Source organism: Gadus chalcogrammus, chromosome 8 (assembly GCF_026213295.1).
Source record: "Gadus chalcogrammus isolate NIFS_2021 chromosome 8, NIFS_Gcha_1.0, whole genome shotgun sequence".
Lineage (NCBI taxonomy): Eukaryota > Metazoa > Chordata > Actinopteri > Gadiformes > Gadidae > Gadus > Gadus chalcogrammus.
The window spans coordinates 13,797,028-13,813,383 of NC_079419.1; the positions used below are offsets into that span (position 1 = coordinate 13,797,028).

General features: G+C 47.6%; 3 protein-coding genes across 8 annotated transcripts; 1 reads left to right on the top strand and 2 right to left on the bottom strand.

The window, feature by feature from the left end:
• Window positions 1-14: 14 nt before the first annotated feature.
• LOC130387868 (phakinin-like) lies at window positions 15-5,558 on the bottom strand. 2 transcript variants are annotated; one of them, XM_056597165.1, is made up of 8 exons: window positions 5,277-5,558; window positions 4,296-5,062; window positions 3,374-3,456; window positions 2,633-2,789; window positions 2,019-2,180; window positions 1,526-1,654; window positions 782-1,023; window positions 15-464 (listed from the first exon to the last, which is right to left on the bottom strand). In XM_056597165.1, the coding sequence occupies exons 2-8, from the start codon at window positions 4,758-4,760 to the stop codon at window positions 389-391; spliced, it is 1,314 nt and encodes a 437-aa protein (XP_056453140.1). In that variant the 5' UTR covers window positions 4,761-5,062; window positions 5,277-5,558; the 3' UTR covers window positions 15-388. The 2 variants fall into 2 exon arrangements, with proteins under 2 accessions (XP_056453140.1, XP_056453141.1); XM_056597166.1 differs by having other exon boundaries at window positions 376-464; window positions 738-1,023.
• Window positions 5,559-7,738: 2,180 nt separating this feature from the next.
• Window positions 7,739-10,070, top strand: LOC130388044 (C-C chemokine receptor type 9-like). Of its 2 annotated transcripts, none has more exons than XM_056597356.1 (3): window positions 7,739-7,838; window positions 8,051-8,158; window positions 8,426-10,070. In XM_056597356.1, exons 2-3 carry the CDS (start codon window positions 8,117-8,119, stop codon window positions 9,521-9,523), a joined length of 1,140 nt encoding a protein of 379 aa, XP_056453331.1. In that variant the 5' UTR covers window positions 7,739-7,838; window positions 8,051-8,116; the 3' UTR covers window positions 9,524-10,070. The 2 variants fall into 2 exon arrangements, with proteins under 2 accessions (XP_056453331.1, XP_056453332.1); XM_056597357.1 differs by having other exon boundaries at window positions 7,774-7,838; window positions 8,117-8,158.
• Window positions 9,836-16,119, bottom strand: LOC130388045 (transmembrane and ubiquitin-like domain-containing protein 1). 4 transcript variants are annotated; one of them, XM_056597363.1, is made up of 4 exons: window positions 15,996-16,119; window positions 15,377-15,614; window positions 13,885-14,477; window positions 9,836-12,731 (listed from the first exon to the last, which is right to left on the bottom strand). In XM_056597363.1, exons 3-4 carry the CDS (start codon window positions 14,418-14,420, stop codon window positions 12,380-12,382), a joined length of 888 nt encoding a protein of 295 aa, XP_056453338.1. In that variant the 5' UTR covers window positions 14,421-14,477; window positions 15,377-15,614; window positions 15,996-16,119; the 3' UTR covers window positions 9,836-12,379. The 4 variants fall into 4 exon arrangements, with proteins under 4 accessions (XP_056453338.1, XP_056453335.1, XP_056453334.1 ...); XM_056597360.1 differs by lacking the exon at window positions 15,377-15,614 and having other exon boundaries at window positions 15,844-16,119; XM_056597359.1 differs by having other exon boundaries at window positions 15,377-16,119.
• Between the last annotated feature and the right edge of the window lie 237 nt (window positions 16,120-16,356).

Here is a 16,356-nt window from a genome sequence, read left to right on the forward strand (position 1 = left end):
ATTTGGAACTTTATTTTTATTTTTTCAATGCATTACATTTTTTTTTTCATTCTTAACCTAATCATAAGGAAAGGAACAGTGCATTCGGTTATTATTCCATCAGAGGAAAATATATCAACAACCATGTATTTCGAAGTTCAAGGTCACAAGGTAAAAATGAAACGGTAAACCTGTAAATGTTTTGAATATAGCTAGTACATTTTAGATTTGAGTAGGCCTACATGCCATTAAACACGAGGTCCACACGCCCCCCACCCAGAACTATCCTGGGATATTCTGTCGGATAACGGTTCACTATTTAATCAAGATGCTAGTGCTTCAGGTTTCTGGATTCACAGCAGAACTTGTAAACCAGGTGGTGGTCCTCGTCTAGATGTCTGGGGGGTCTTTATTGTGCTGGGCTGGCATTGGAGATTTGGGTTGTTTTTGTGGCGCCTTTGGTCTCACAGGGAGTGGCTGAGGTCCTGTCGGGAGGTTTTTGTCATTCATTACAGATTCTCTGTACCAGGCTTATATCTTCCAATAATAACAAAAAAAATAATGAAGCTACCAACTTCATTCCCACTTTTTTTCAAAATATAAAATCCAGTTTTGTCACAAAGAGACCAACACCTGTGCCCCATCTGTGGTTTTAGGCTACGGTACAAGATTACAGAATAACTGATATAAGAAATAGAATGTGCAAACTTTATTTTACAGAACAGTCACTCTAGCTAAGTTCTGTAGGGCCAGCTTACCGTCAGTCAAGCTAACCACCTTTCTAGCTAACTGCGTGTCTCACGTGGCGTGGCAGGGCTGGTAGCGTCTCTCCTCCCAGTCAAGGATGCCGTGATAGGCGCCGATCTCCTGCTCCAGGCGAGTCTTGTTGCTCATCAGCGTATCGTAGTCGCGGCGCTGCTGGTCGATGTCGCCGCGCACCTCGCTCAGCTCCGCCTCCAGCTTGCCGACCACGGAGCCCAGGTTCTGCAGCTCGATGTCGTGCCAGTGCCTGGCGTCGCTCAGCGAGTTCTCCAGTCCTCGTTTCTGTAGAAAACAACGATTCAGACTTTTTGAGCTCGAAACTAATGTCATTACATTGCATTCATTTAGCTGTCGCTTTTATCCAAACAGACTTACAACAAGGTATTGCATGAAGAGCATCTTGCTGAACGATGCCTTGGCCTAAATGTAGGTTACATGTTTTTCTTTAAAATTATAAACATTATTTTAAACCAAATACATTGCACTTGTTGGCTAGAGTGACATACACCATGTTATGTGTTTAGTCAGTTCAATACCTCAATGCATGAACTGATATATTGAGTCTTTCGCTCAGGGACCCCTCCACCAGGCAGAGCCAAGAACCCATCCTTTTCACGTTAATAATTCATATCATCTATTTTTTACACCGTAAACCAAAAACATCAGTTGTATCCCAGACATCCACAGTTGGGTCATGGTGGCATGGGTAGCCCTCGTTTACGGTTTGTTGATTAAATGTATGTTTCTAGGCCTCGCAGAGTGTGTCCGGGTGTGCTGGACTCACCAGGGCTCTGATGGACTCTGTCTCGGCCTGGAGAGACTGGATCTTGCAGCCCGACTCTGAACACTGGGTCTTCAGGCCCTCCATCTCTTCCTGCCCGCGACTCATCTTACCGCCCAGACCGCCTTCCTGCTGAACACAAACATTATATTATGGTCGACTAGCTACTCTTCTGTTATAGTATAATAGTGACTAGATTATATACTGTATTAGTAGTCTGTACCCTAAATACTAGTTAGTAATCTGTATCTTGTAAATAACTAGTCTGTATTCTATGTTGTGGTCTGTATGTATTCTAGGTAGTAGTCTGTATCCTGTATTGGAGGTAGTAGTCTGTTTGTATTCTAGGTAGTAGTCTGTAATGTTTCCTTATTCTAGGGAGTAGTCTCTACCTTGTATTCCAGGTAATAGTATGTGTCCTGTATTTTAGGGAGGAGTCTGTACCTTGTTTTCCAGGGAATAATCTGTATCCTGTAATCTAGGAAGCAGTCTATACCTTGTACTCCAGGTAGTTGTCGGTCTCGGCGCGGTTCCTCTCGATGACCTTCTCCCAGTGGGACCTGATGTAGGCCAGGATCTGGTCCAGGTTGGTCTGGATCGGAGCCTCTGACTCGTCCACATCAAGGCCGGCCATCTGGTGGTACAGAACCCTGACGTCCTGCAGACACGGGATCAGAGGACTGGATCAGGGAGCATGTGGGGTCATCCAGACTGACACATGGCACGAGGAGCCTCATTGACTTCCTGAACATTTCAGCTGGGATTCAAACCCCCTAACCACTGGACTACACTTCTCCTTTAAGATCCTGTTTGTATGGCTATGCTATACATATTATATGCATTATTATGATATAGTGGTTGTTATTCTTGCAGTTACATTGAACTGACATTCATTTGTCAGTTGCTTCCAACCAACACCTACTGTAGTTAATTAACTAACAAGGTGTTGGTTACTATGAGAGATCAGCGCCTCATACACATGTATGGAAAAAATCTTCTGGTACTGCAACATCAATTCGTCAAATCCTCAGACCAAGGACATGACTCGCAGCATACAACCCCGGGTCGATGACGTCCACCGTCCCGCCTCCCCGGAGGTTGTGGACGCACCTCCTCGTGGTTCTGCTCTAGGTCCTGGATCTCGGCTCTCATGTTCTCCATCTGCTGCTCCAGGTCAGCCTGGGTCTCGCGGGCGTCCTCCATCACCTTGTAGAGAGAGCTGATCTCCTCCTCCACAGCCTTCCGGAAGGGTTGCTCGTTGTCATACCTGGAAACATGCATGCACACACGGGCACGCATGCACACACGGGCACACATACACCCACACGGGCACGCATACACCCACACGGGCACACACGCATACACACGGGCACACACGAATGCACATCCACACAGGCATGCATACAGGCATACGTGCATGCACACACATGCACGCGTGCACAGATAGAAATTACAAAGATTAGACTACAACATGAAAATAAAGTTTGGTCCAAAGAAAAAGGCACCCAAGGAGTTTTTGTTTTTTTTGTGATCAAATCTATTTTGTACTACTGTACAATAGTTAAGTCATGCTTCCTTTTTGAGACGTTGCACAACACAATCAGGTTAGAGACTTAGTTTCCTCTTGCACAACATCTTGTTGCTCGGAAAAGGACAACCGTGATCACAACATCACTGACTTTACAGCTGACTGATGGGATTGAGACACGTAGCCTGTTTCAGATGACCAGACTTGAGGTCAGGTTGAAGTGCTGGGAGGGACCCATAGCTTAAAGCTGTTGGCAGTGGAATAGTGGGTTCAAGTTCGGTACGAGTCCACAGTGGAGCGGTGCCATGAGACGCTCATCTCACCTGTCCTTGAAGTCCTCAGCGCTGGCTTGGACGTTCTCCGTCTGCAGCATCAGCCTGGCGTTGTCCAGAAAGGCCTCACTCACCTAAGGAGACAGAGAGACTGCTAAGCACCTGTCTCCAGTCCGGAGGTCACTACAGAGACAGCTTTAAGGGAATGTTTTATACACATGAAGTCCTTTCTACCTGTCCCTCTCTTTCTCTTTCCATCCTTTCTCCTACAGGTCTGTCTCTCTGTTAAAAATCAACCTGTCTCCAGCATGTCTCCCTCTCTTGTCTTGTCTCTGTATCCTACCTGTCTCTCTGCTCCTGTTTGCACATCTACCTATCTTCTCTCTACTCCCTGTCTGTTCATGTATCTACCTGTGTCTCTCCTACCTGTCTCTGCCCCCTGTTTGTTCATCTACCACTATCTGTCTCTCTGCTCCCTTTCTGTTCATCTATCTACCTGTCTCTCTGCTGCCTGTCTGTTCATTCACCTACCTGTCTCTCTGCTCCCTGTCTCTTCCTCTATCTACCTGTGTCTCTCTCCTACCTGTCTCTCTGCTCCCTTTCTGTTCATTCACCTACCCGTCTCTGCTCCCTGTCTGTTCCTTCACCTACTCGTCTCTCTCCCCTACCTGTCTCTCTGCTCCCTGTCTGTTCCTTCACCTACCCGTCTCTCTCTCCCACCTGTCTCTCTGCTCCCTCTGTTCCTTCACCTACCCGTCTCTCTCCCCTACCCGTCTCTCTCCCCTACCTGTCTCTCTGCTCCCTGTCTGTTCCTTCACCTACCCGTCTCTCTCTCCCACCTGTCTCTCTGCTCCCTCTGTTCCTTCACCTACCCGTCTCTCTCCCCTACCCGTCTCTCTCCCCTACCCGTCTCTCTCCCCTACCTGTCTCTCTGCTCCCTCTGTTCCTTCACCTACCCGTCTCTCTCCCCTACCTGTCTGTAGACGTCCTCCCAGTCCCTCCTCAGGGCCCCCCAGGACCCTGCGCTGGAGGCCTTGCGGTCCAGGCCCAGGCGGATCTGCTCCTCAAGCTGCTGGTTCAGCAGCTCCAGGGCCCGCACCTTGTCCCGGTACTCCATCAGGCAGCCGTTGAGGCCCTGTGAGGCCCCGGCGTGGGCGCGCTCGCCGGCGCGCGGCACCACCGCCACGGCGCTGCTCCGCATGCCCTGCAGGAACACGCTGCTGATGCCCAGGGCGCGGCGCGACACCCGCGTCCCCAGGCCGGAGGACGCCACGCCCATGTGGGGCGCGCTGCCCACAAATACCCCCCGGGGGGCCGTGGTGCCGCCCGCCGCGAAGCCCATCCTGCCGGCGGCGGCGTTGGCGGCGGCGTTGGCGGTCGGGGCGCTGGGGGAGGAGGGCTGCCCCAGGAAGGAGGATCGGCGTCGAGGAAGAGGCATGGTGTGGTGAGGCTGGAGGTGTGATGAAGAAGCTGCAACGACCTGTGTTGTAAACAGCCAGAGAGCTGCGGCTCCGGGCCCTTTATGGTCACCAGGCCTTCTGGAAAGCGGCAGCTCTTTGTTCTGCAGGGGTGTTTGTGAGCGGGGTGGCCGGGCTGGGCCTTCTAGCGGCTGCAGGGGGCTTTGTGTTTTGGGAGAGCTGCCTCAGCACTGAGGCTCTGTCAGGAAGGCTCCATGACGCAGAAGAACCAAGAGCCTCTTTCATACCAGCCTTCTGTACCTCCACCAGCACCACATGGAGACTGAGAGATGGGTATACACACATATTTATGCATGTATCTCTATGCATGTATGTATCTATATATGAGTGTATGCATAATATGTATAAAGATTTCATTTCAGTGTGTGTGTGTGTGTGTGTGTGTGTGTGTGTGTGTGTGTGTGTGTGTGTGTGTGTGTGTGTGTGTGTGTGTGTGTGTGTGCGTGTGTGCTTTAGCACAGTAGCACGTAGCCTACCCAAGTGTCTACAAAGGGTTGACGCACTCATCCAGTAGCTGGTCTTAAAAACAAAAGTTTCTCAAGGGTGAAAACGTGTGAAAAACATCTGATAAATGTATTTTTGCATGCAGTCACGAGGTGTTGCGTGAGGCTGTCTCTGTGAAACTGACATGTGTATTTCCCCACCACATTAGTCGTCTAGTCACGGCATCCGTGAACTCAGCCTAACGACAGTTGAAAGCGGAAGTTGAAGAATGATAAACAACTATGCGTTTGACAAGTTTTCGTAGTTAAAAATGTTAGTTATTCATTATTATTATTGTTATTATTAATAATGTATAATATTATTTATAATAATTATAATTATAATAATACATAAGACGTATATAGGGCTTTTCTAAGACTCAAAGACGCTTGACAAAATTAAATGTTATATTTACAAGATGATCGTACCAAATGCTTCCTAATAAGGATAGCGTTATTTAGAGGCTGTTATAAATAACAGAATAAGTTGAAAATAGAAAATACTCGGACACAACTAAGATATGAACAATATTTGAAGCGCTAATCAACACCCCGGCCCGAACGATGCTCTCAGATGATGGGCTGCCCGATGACAGCCAAACATCTGACTGGGATCACGCTTCGCATGTGTGGTCCCCCAGTGGCGGCTGCTGGTCTTTTAAAGAGGGGAAGCTCATTTTTGGCCTACATCAAAATAGTTGTCAATTTATTTATACCTCAATTCGGCCCTCCGTTCCTTTTCAAGAAAATGGTCTGTGACCCTGTTAAATTAATAATGGAAGCAATTTCGCCAAGCAAATACCAAGAAATGTGTTGCAGTTTGTCATGAGACTTCACTTGCAAAATCCGCGATGGGACTGTCACTGAACTCAGATAGTGAAGTGACTGTGTATATCTCAAAATAGCTGTCAATCAAAAAGTGATTCAGACTTTCGACTGATCCTCCAATCATAACGCGGAAGCCCAGCGTCCAGGCTAGCCCAGGCCAGCCCACTGCTCCATCCACCCCCAGAGACGCTGAGCGTCCGGGGGCGGGACAAATCTGGGCATTTATCCAATGACCGTCGAGTTTCGAGGCAATGAAAAAAACTGTTCCATGCAGTCTCATTGAAGTGAATGGACGCTCGGCTTCTACGGTCTAATGCATTGACATTACGGGAATGTATGAGAAGTTAACAAAATCGAGTCAGTCTTGGATAAGATTCTTATCGAACTCGTCTTCGTCATGAACGTATTTTAACGAATTTGTAGTCAATGAAATGTTAACACAACAATACATATTTGACAATTTAATGTTCGAAATTTTAGGGGAAGCTGAGCTTCCCTTGCAGTCTTAGAGAAATCGCCACTGGTCCCTACCTACAGGAAGTGTTTGAAAAGGGACATTGTTTGCCAACAGAGACGCACGTTCATAGGGCCACACACTGCCCATGAGTAAACCCACACTGCACTGCTCGCAGACCAAAGTCTTCCCTTTTTTTGGTGTCAGTGTGAAGGTGCGTCATAGTAACCCACCAGTCAACCGTCCCCCTTATCACCATGGCAACCGCCCAGGCAAGAGTGACGTCTAGATGATATATGCCTACACAGTCACGAAGTTATTTAAATAGGGAAACAAAGAAACATAATAGAGAGGTACTGTTCCCTTCATCTCAGAATATAGAGAAGTTATCGAAATCGACAAGCTTATCTTCACCCCAGGTCACGATGACGCCTCCTAGTTTCACTCAGAGCACCTGTGGAGCTGGTTTGAATTCTCCTTTGTTAGTTCCCTATATAGTGCACTATATCATAAACACTATAGGGAATAGTGAGTGAGTGAATAGGGAACGATCTCCAACACAGCTACTGTTGACACACTTTCAATGTTGAAGATACAAAATATAATATACTGAAGATGCAAAAAATGATACACTGAAGATAATATAATGTGATGAAGATACATAATATAATATGCTGAAAATAGTTAAAGTAATTCGTTGAAGATACAGAATATGTTGAAGATAGATCAAATGACAAATAAGTTAATCACGATCATAGATCATTGAAGCATGCGAAAGATAGAATATATAGAATATGTCAAAGATAAATAATATGATTTAAGACGATGAAGAGAATAGGCAAAAAAATAAATAGGAGAATAGCATAAGAAGATGCTCTAGAGGAAAATGGTCAAAAAAAGGTCTGGGTTCAAACCCCAATCACCCTTCTACCTAACAGGCAGGATGCCTAGCCCCCTCCAGGCAAAGTTCAATGCTGTGCATCCTGTAGATTCAGGATCACTAACAATGCTTTATCTTGATTTTTCATGCTGCTTACAGACCCTGTGAGGCCCCTATAGGGTCAAACTGCTACTATGACAAAATTACTAAATCACAGTCGGGATACGTCAGAGTCTGGAGGGGGGCAGGTAGCGTGAGATACTTCTACTTTTGTCTTCCACCCACAACGTCACCACTGTTCCCTCCCAGTCTACTATCAGACTTCTCTAAATCAGCGGCACGAGTATCACACACCGCAAACCCTACTTCTGACATATGCCTGCTCAGCTCAAACGTAAGTGTACCCTTTATCTGTACACATTTATATTTAATATATATCATATAATATATAAAAACAATATATATTACTGGTGCAATAGTAATGTTTTGGTCCAACTTTACTGTCATTATTCATGTGCTTATTCGCTCACACTCTGCATGAAAGCCTAATCAAGGACATTGTTAAGAGGATGCACTTTGTGACTTAATTGCATTTGTTTTGCAAAGTGGAAATATCAAAATATCTTTGGATATCCCCCCTCACTCCGAGCTTATTCACGTCTTTCTTCAAAGATGACATCAACTGCTGAAATGAGCACCGATTGGGCGATCCAGGTAGGAAACCATATGATTTCTTATTGATACCCCTTAGTAAATGCTTGCTAAGAGGGGTCACTTTTTAAATTTACATGAAGGGGTTAGGCTCTAGATGATTACTGATAGATTGCAAGCCTTGGGAATCTAACCCAGTACCTTTTTTTTTGTTCCTAGAAGTAACTAGCCACTACACTAACCTGTCCCAGTGTCTCCCCTCTTGCCATCTGATTATATCTTTGTCTGGATGATTTTAAACAGCAGTCTCTGTTATTCCTGTTTCCTCAGGATTCCTCTACTCTGGACTATACGTCCATGGTGACATCAACCATGGACTATGGCTCCATCACCCCAACAGACGACGACTATGATTACTCAGAGTTTTACTGTGACCGCTTCGCCGCCAGAGCCTTTAGAGCCCAGTATGAACCCCCCCTCTACTGGACCATCGCCGTGGTGGGTGGGCTTGGCAACCTGATGGTGGTGTGGACCTTCCTTCACCTCCGCCAGCGTCTGAAGACCATGACGGACGTGTACCTACTGAATCTGGCTGTGGCCGACCTGCTCTTCCTGGGCACGCTGCCCCTCTGGGCGACAGAGGCTGCCCAGGGTTGGAATTTCGGTCTGGGCCTCTGCAGGGTCAACTCGGCCCTGTACAAGATCAACCTGTTCAGCAGCACAATGCTGCTCACCTGCATCAGCGCAGACCGCTATGTGGTGATCGTGAAGACCACCAGCGCACAGAACTCCAAAAGCCAGCGGCTCTGCTACAGCAAGCTGGTTTGCGGTGCTGTGTGGCTGCTGGCTCTGGTCCTGGCCCTCCCAGAGTTTATCTTCTCCAACATCAAGGATTATGAGGAGACAAAGTACTGCAGGATGGTGTTCCCTGGAGGGAATGGGAACAGAACCAAGGTCCTGGTACTGGCTATTCAGATTATTATGGGTTTCTGCCTGCCCTTCCTCATCATGGTGTTCTGTTACTCCATGATCGTCTACACTCTTCTGAAGGCCCGCAACTTTGGCAAGCACAAGGCCATGCGCGTCATCCTTGTGGTGGTGGCGGTGTTTGTCCTCTCCAAGCTGCCGTACAACTGCAGCCTGATGCTGGAGGCCACACTGGCCAACAACGTGACCATGGCCAACTGCGACCAGATCAAGCGCCTTGACATCGCGGGGCAGTTGCTGAAGAGCCTGGCCTATGTGCATGCGTGCATCAATCCCTTCCTCTACGCCTTTGTGGGGGTGCGGTTCCAGAAGGACATGGTGAGGGTTCTCCAGGCGTACCGGTGTTGGCCGTCCAAGCGTCCACACCTCAGCAATAAAGCCCCTCTGTCGCGGGCCTCCATGCTATCGGACCCGGACAACACCCACACTCTGTCGCTTTAAACCCTTTCAGGACAGTCCCCTTCTCTCTTGACCCCCAGGCCAACAGAGTCCATTCAGCGACAGGGCTGGCTTCTCTGTTGCAGGTTAACACTGACACTGTTGTTTGTGTGACTGTGGACATGGTCAACTGGGGACAGACGAATAGAGGAAACTCTGGTTCCCGCTCTGTTTAGTTGTGACCTTGTCTTGGTTCTCAGAGTCTCTAGTATTTTAGGTTCATTATGTATATATTGCTGGAGATCTAAAAACATGAAAGGGTTTATGTATTATTTAAAAGGGTCTTCTAGATTCCAAAATTTGAATGTACATATGAATGATGTGTCAAGACGTATCCCATAATATCTGAATGCTGCCACTTGTACAAAGCCAAACCTTTTTTGTTCAAATATGTTTGATGATCTGAGAATAAAATATTTTTTTAAAAGGTGACACGATTCCATATTCTTCAATGGTACTACCGTGTTTATTCATCCTTATTCCAAGGTGGAACTGACCTTGAGGCAGGTCTGGAGCTCTGCGGTCCAGACCTGGGTCTAGGGGGAGGCCTATGGTCCAGACCGGGTCTAGGGGGAGGGCTATGGTCCAGACCGGGGTCTAGGGGGGAGGCCTACCTCCACAGCTCTACAGTCCAGACTGTGGTCTAGGTTCAAGGTCTCTATGACAACACAGGGTTAACTGGAAGGAGATTCGATCCCCTTGTTGCGGCGGGTGGCGTGTCTGCTGAGCTGTGTGGTGGCGCGGTGTACTCAGAACTGGAGGAGATGAAACCACACAGTGATCCACTTCCTGTTGCAGCAATCTGATTGTTTACAACACACACACGCACACACCTTCACCCACACACACACACAAACACACACACAGCTAAACGAAACACACACACACACACACACACACACAGCAAAACAAAACACATATCCTGTTTCCAGTCATTTTGAGGCCCCCCCAAGAACAGGCCCCATGGGAACATAATGTGTTTTAGCTACCGTTTGAATTCTCAGAAACCAGAAGCTATAAGTGTGAGTTTATTGTTATTTTTACACTCTGGTCCATAACACCTGCGGTCTCACAGGTGTTGTGAAAATAAGTTTTCCTTTCACATTTAAGTCATACACTTTTCAACAAATTAAACGTGTTAAAAAACACACAGCCAGACACGCACATGCTCTGACTTTACCAGCCAAACTGTGCCCTTTATGGATCTAGGATAATAACCCGTCAACTATTAGACAGTTTGGATTGCACTGCCACCCTGTGGCGACCAGAAATACCACAGTAGGACCTACTTCTACCTCACAACGGGCAGGTTCGCAAACAAACTGCTTGCAGGTTCTACAAGCAGTTTAGTTGCAATACCTCGAGCTTTACTAGCCAGTATTATATTTCTACAAGGAACGTTAAAAAAATAAGGAATCTGGGCGAAAAATCTCAAACGTTTTTTTCTCCAAATTATGAATGTTTTTAATGGTCTATTATTTTCTGCTTGATTATAGATTGGCTGCACCAGCACGGAAAGACTTTCGCACTCCATGTAAGTCACTTTGGTTAAAAGCGTCTGCTAAAGGTAAAATGTCGACTAGACTTTGCCCGTATAACGTGTGTTTAGTAGGAGCACCCGTAGGCGTTGGTCTGTTGACAATTGGGAAGAAGACCCAAAATGACCTTCCAACCGGGAGAATCCACTATCAGGGATGTACAGACTTTTAATTTGTAACTCTAAACCTCATTATGCTATTGATGAAACAAACTATTATTGTCTGATATACTACAGCTACCTACAGCTGACCTCTGCCCCAAAGTGATATCACCAGTGGGAGTGTTCCCCTCGATGCTTTTAGTACAGTCCACTGGGTAGACTTATCTATCTATCTATATGTGTGATGTCACTAAACGATGACCTCCCGCCCCATGGGATTCTGGGAGAGTAGGCACAACCGGTCCCAGTCAACCACAATATAATCGAACACTCTTCGATTATATGTTTGTATTTGGAAAATGTCCAATGTTTGGCGGTTACATGGCAAAAAAGCAAAGACAACAAGTATAAATAAAAGAAATATTTAATATAACTAATTTTTCCTCAAAAGTGTTATTTTACACTAAAGATTTTACACTTCCATAATGGCAGACAAACAGTCCCTCTGTAGATTATCCTAGTATCAATGATAGAGAGAGAGACAGACAGGGGAGTTGTGGAGAGGGGTGTTCGTGGGTGTTCGTCAATTAGTGAGCAGACTGACGGACAGAAAGACAGACAGAAATGCTCCTGTGCTCCATGCCAGCCCGGTCTGGGCTGGACGACACAGGCAGCGACACCAGGCACCATGAGTCAACTGTAATCATCGAAATAAACCAAACAAAAACGCTAATCTCTCCAGCTCGGTCGTCACGGCGACGTCTCCCCTCGAGTACCGTCCAGCGTAGCAAATGAAGGGGGGGGGCCAACAGACTCTTAACGGCAAGCCGGAGCAGTCTTTCTCACTGGAGCCCAGAGGCCCACAAGGTTAGAGGTGTGGGGCTGCGGAGGCGGGGCTAAGGTCAGGATACAGGAAGTTGGTTTGGGTCATAGCGCAGCCGCTCCTGCGTGCGTTCTTCTGCATTACGGCAAACAGGCAAAGATGCAGTTATAGCAAAGTAGAAAGCAGCCTAGCTAGCTAGCGCGAGAGAATTGCGGGAGGCATTGGTTGAGAGCAGGTAGGGGGCGTGGCTTTATGGAGCCAGGGGTGTAGCTTGATGTGGAGGAGCCTGTTATGTGGGTGGGGCTTGAGGGAGGGGGCGAGGCTTGAGGAGGGAAGGAGAAGGCATGTGACCTCATGGGGATGGGCGTGTCTTTTAGGGAGGGAGGGGGTGTGGCCTTCAGCGGCGGTAGACGCTGAACGCCACCAGGCTGAAGAAGATGGTGACGCCCACCAGGGAGGCGGTGGCGGGCGCGGTGAAGAAGTGCCGGTACTGGATCTGGCAGTACCACAGCACCGACAGCATGAGCAGGAACAGGGGCACCATCAGGCTGCCCACGTTGAGCGCCACCTGAACCTGGTGGGTGGGAGGGGCTCCCACCGGCGTGCTGCGCGCTGCATGCTGGGAGATGTGGCAGTGGAGCACGCAGTTGTGGGCCAGGTTGAGGGAGGCCAGCGTCTGGGCGTCGTTCTGCAGCAGCTGGCCCTGGTAGATGAGCCGCACCTGGTGCTCCTGGCCCGCGAAGTACGTCCTGGTGGGGGAGGGAGGGGGGGGATGGCGGTCAGGTCGATCCTCGGTCAAGAGACCCTTTATCACAGAGGCGTCACGTTAAGAGAAACACAGGTGTGGCTCCTGTGCCCTGGTATGTACCAGGGCACATGTAGTTGTCTAAACTAGTGACGACAACTGTATATATGCCTATGTGGTCCATGGTCAATGTGTGCCATCCTCACGAGTCTAGTTTACTACCTGGGAGTGACACCGGTGTTTGTCCTCACGCGACACCTCTGTGACAAGGGTTTAGTCCAAATTCGATTGTCAATCACTTGGCGTTGCTCTAGATAACAGCTTCTGCTAAGTGACTAAATGTTATAATAAAAACAAAGTTGTATCTCTAAAGACCCTAATCACAAACTGGAGTTATCTAGTTGGCAACAATCTTTGCTTATCCTCTCTGCCTGGGAATTTCCTTGTTGCTGGGAAACTAGGGAAGTTAAAGGGGAGGTAAACAAGAGGGAGCCTGAAGGAGAAGACAAGGGGAGGAGAACAGAGTCTGGCCACAGAGAGGATAGCAGAGGAGACTTTAAATGAGGGGAGAAGATTGGAGGGTAGACTATTTGAAGTGAGAGGATCACAGACTACATTATTTGAAATCAGAGTTCTGCAGAACATAGCATTGTATTAGATAGTACAGTAGTGTGAGTACTACAGATTATAGTGTAATGTAGATGGTATAATATTTTAGTCATAGTTAGAGTATTGCAGGGTATAGAATTGTCTTATATACTAGTATAAAACATGATGTAGTATATAGTATTCTATATTGTATTAAATAGTATAGTACCGTATTAGAGTATAGTAATGTATAGCAGTACTGTATAGTATTGTAATAGAGAGCATAGTAGTGTGTGTACTGCAGGTTACAGTATTGTATTGGAGAGAATAGTGGTGAGAGTACTGCAGGGTCTGGTATTGCATTAGAGAGTATATTATTGTGAGTACTGCCGGGAATAGCTTTGCATTAGAGAATAGCGGTGTGAGTACTGCAGGTTCTAGAATTGCATTAGAGAGCAACTGAATACTGCAGTGAATGAACACTATTTTTTTTACAGCGTATAGTTTTGCATTAGAGAGTTTAGTAGTGCGAGTAGAGCAGGGTACAGCATGTAGAGTATTTGCGCTACCGTTTGATGTATCCGATGGTGTCCTGGGGCTCAACTTGGGCCAGCCTCTCCGTGTCGTTGAGGAACTTCAGGCGGACCACCATGTTCCTCTGCCCTTGGCCCTCCCCGCCTGTTTCTTGTGGGGCGACCGCCTCTCTGCGCCTCAGCCCGTCTCCCAACACGCTCCTTTCTCCTCCGTCCTCCCCCGCCTCCTCCCCCTCTCCGGCGGCATCTGCTGCTCCTCCTTCTCCACCATTTCCCCCTCCCGCACTCCTCTCCCCCTCCACGCCCTCCGTCTTGCCCTCCTCTCCGGGAGGCGGGGCCAGAGTCTGTGAGCCGGCGTCGGAGGAGACGGTGGTGGTGGTGGTGGTGGTGGCGGCGAGGGTGGCGTGCTGTTCCAGAGAGGAGCTGGCGCTGGCAGCGGTGGGGGGGCTGAAGATGCTCTCTGCGGTTTCAGCGGTGTGGGTGGAGGCCCAGGCCAGGACCAGCACCATCAGGACCAGCAGGAGCCCAAACAGCAGGGTGACCTCATCTCCCACCCCCTCGATGAGCGCCATGACGGCGGGCCCCCGGGGTCGCGGGCTCTGGCACTAAGGCGACGCAGGGCTCAGCAGCTGCAGGGTACGACACCATCATATCACCATCATGTCTCCAACATCATATCACCATCATGTCTCCATCATCATATCACCATCATGTCTCCAACATCATATCACCACCACCAACACCATCATCATATCACCACCAACAAAATCATATCACCCCCACCATCATATCACAACCAACACCATCATATCACCATAATAACACCATAATATCACCACCAAACCCATCATATCACCACCATCATCATATCACCCCCAGCACCAGCATGTCACCACCAACACCATCATAACACCACCGACACCATCATATCACTCTCATAACACAGCCAACACCTTCATGTCCCCACCAACGCATATCACTACCAGCAGGCACACAAACATACATATCACCACCACCATATCCCCACCAGCATCCACTGCAACACCATCATTTCACCATCAGCATCTACAGCAACACCACCATATCCCCACCAGCATCAACACCATCATGTCAACACCGGCATCACAGACACAACTTCAAGAGCATCAGCATCACAACCAGATCATTACCGCCATTACGACATCACCAACAAAAACACGACATCACCGTCACAATCACGACATCACCATCAGAACCATGCCATCACCATCAGAACCATGACTTAATCGTCAGAACATCACCATTTGTCAAACAATTGCATCACTATCAGAACCAAAACGTCTCCATCTGTCAAATTGGACAGACGGGTACTGGTAGAACAAGAATGAAGACGACGGTAATCAGTTTGGCTGGCGTCAGGCGTTATCATTCTACAGTCCAGCAGGTAAGCTGGTAGTCAAATTTACAAACCGCTGTACTTCAGAAAAAATCTGCAATCGTGTTAAAAGTATGAGATCCTTGTAATAAAAAATAAGACATTAAAACATACACACGAGGGATGTTTTGCCCGACAGATATAATGGTCTCAGGAGGAGTTTGGTAGAGCCGGCGATGCACCTGTAACTGATGACTCATAAAAACACACGATGACACAAGATGCATCATTTTAACGGGGAAGTAAACTGAGGTTACTCATCATAATAGAAGGTCTTGTTCGGTAGTTAATACGCCAAATGGTTGGTGTGTTTGGTTTCCCATCCAAGACGGATAGCGTCCATTATTCTAACCTGTAGGGTCAATGCTCCTCTTGTTATTTAAGTAAAGCTTTGAGCTGACGCGACACTTAACATAGAAACATATTGTCTCTTTATAAATTCTGCTTGCACACGAGAAGGCAATCGTCACTTCTATATCAATGTACAAAACATATCTGCCCACTAAAAAGCGTCAATAAAAACACGTGTTGACTGGACGAAAAGGTTTGTATATCGCGTAGTTTGGACCAGTTTCAACAACCTGGTTAGCGAGTTCGACTCCAGTCCGACTGCTGGTGTTGCTTCACCATCGCAGAAATAATCCCTCATCTACTATACTCGTCGGTGTCGTGATGCGAAACCATCCGATTCTTACTGGTTTTTCGAAACAAATAAATGATCAAACAATCTTACTGTTAGTGTTAGAAACCACATTGTAGTTGACGTTAGCCAGCTGGCAAAATATTTCTGGCTTCCACTTCGCAGTTCACACTTCCGGGTTGGTGGTCGGACCGGACGTCTCACCGGTTTAATGCGCTGCTGGGAAAAGTAGTTTTCGCTCTTTTTGCTTTACTCCAAAGCCACTAATCGCTTCTCACTGTTTGGGCCAAACTCGTGGGAATGACTGTAAAAAGGTCCAGCCTCTTTCGTATGGACCTGTCACGGACACATGGCGTTTTTTTTTCAGGATTAAAGGGAGCAACGTCTCTTCATCGTGGATTCATGCTCCACATACAGGCCGTCCAAACTGGACCTCAGTCATAGGGGATACACT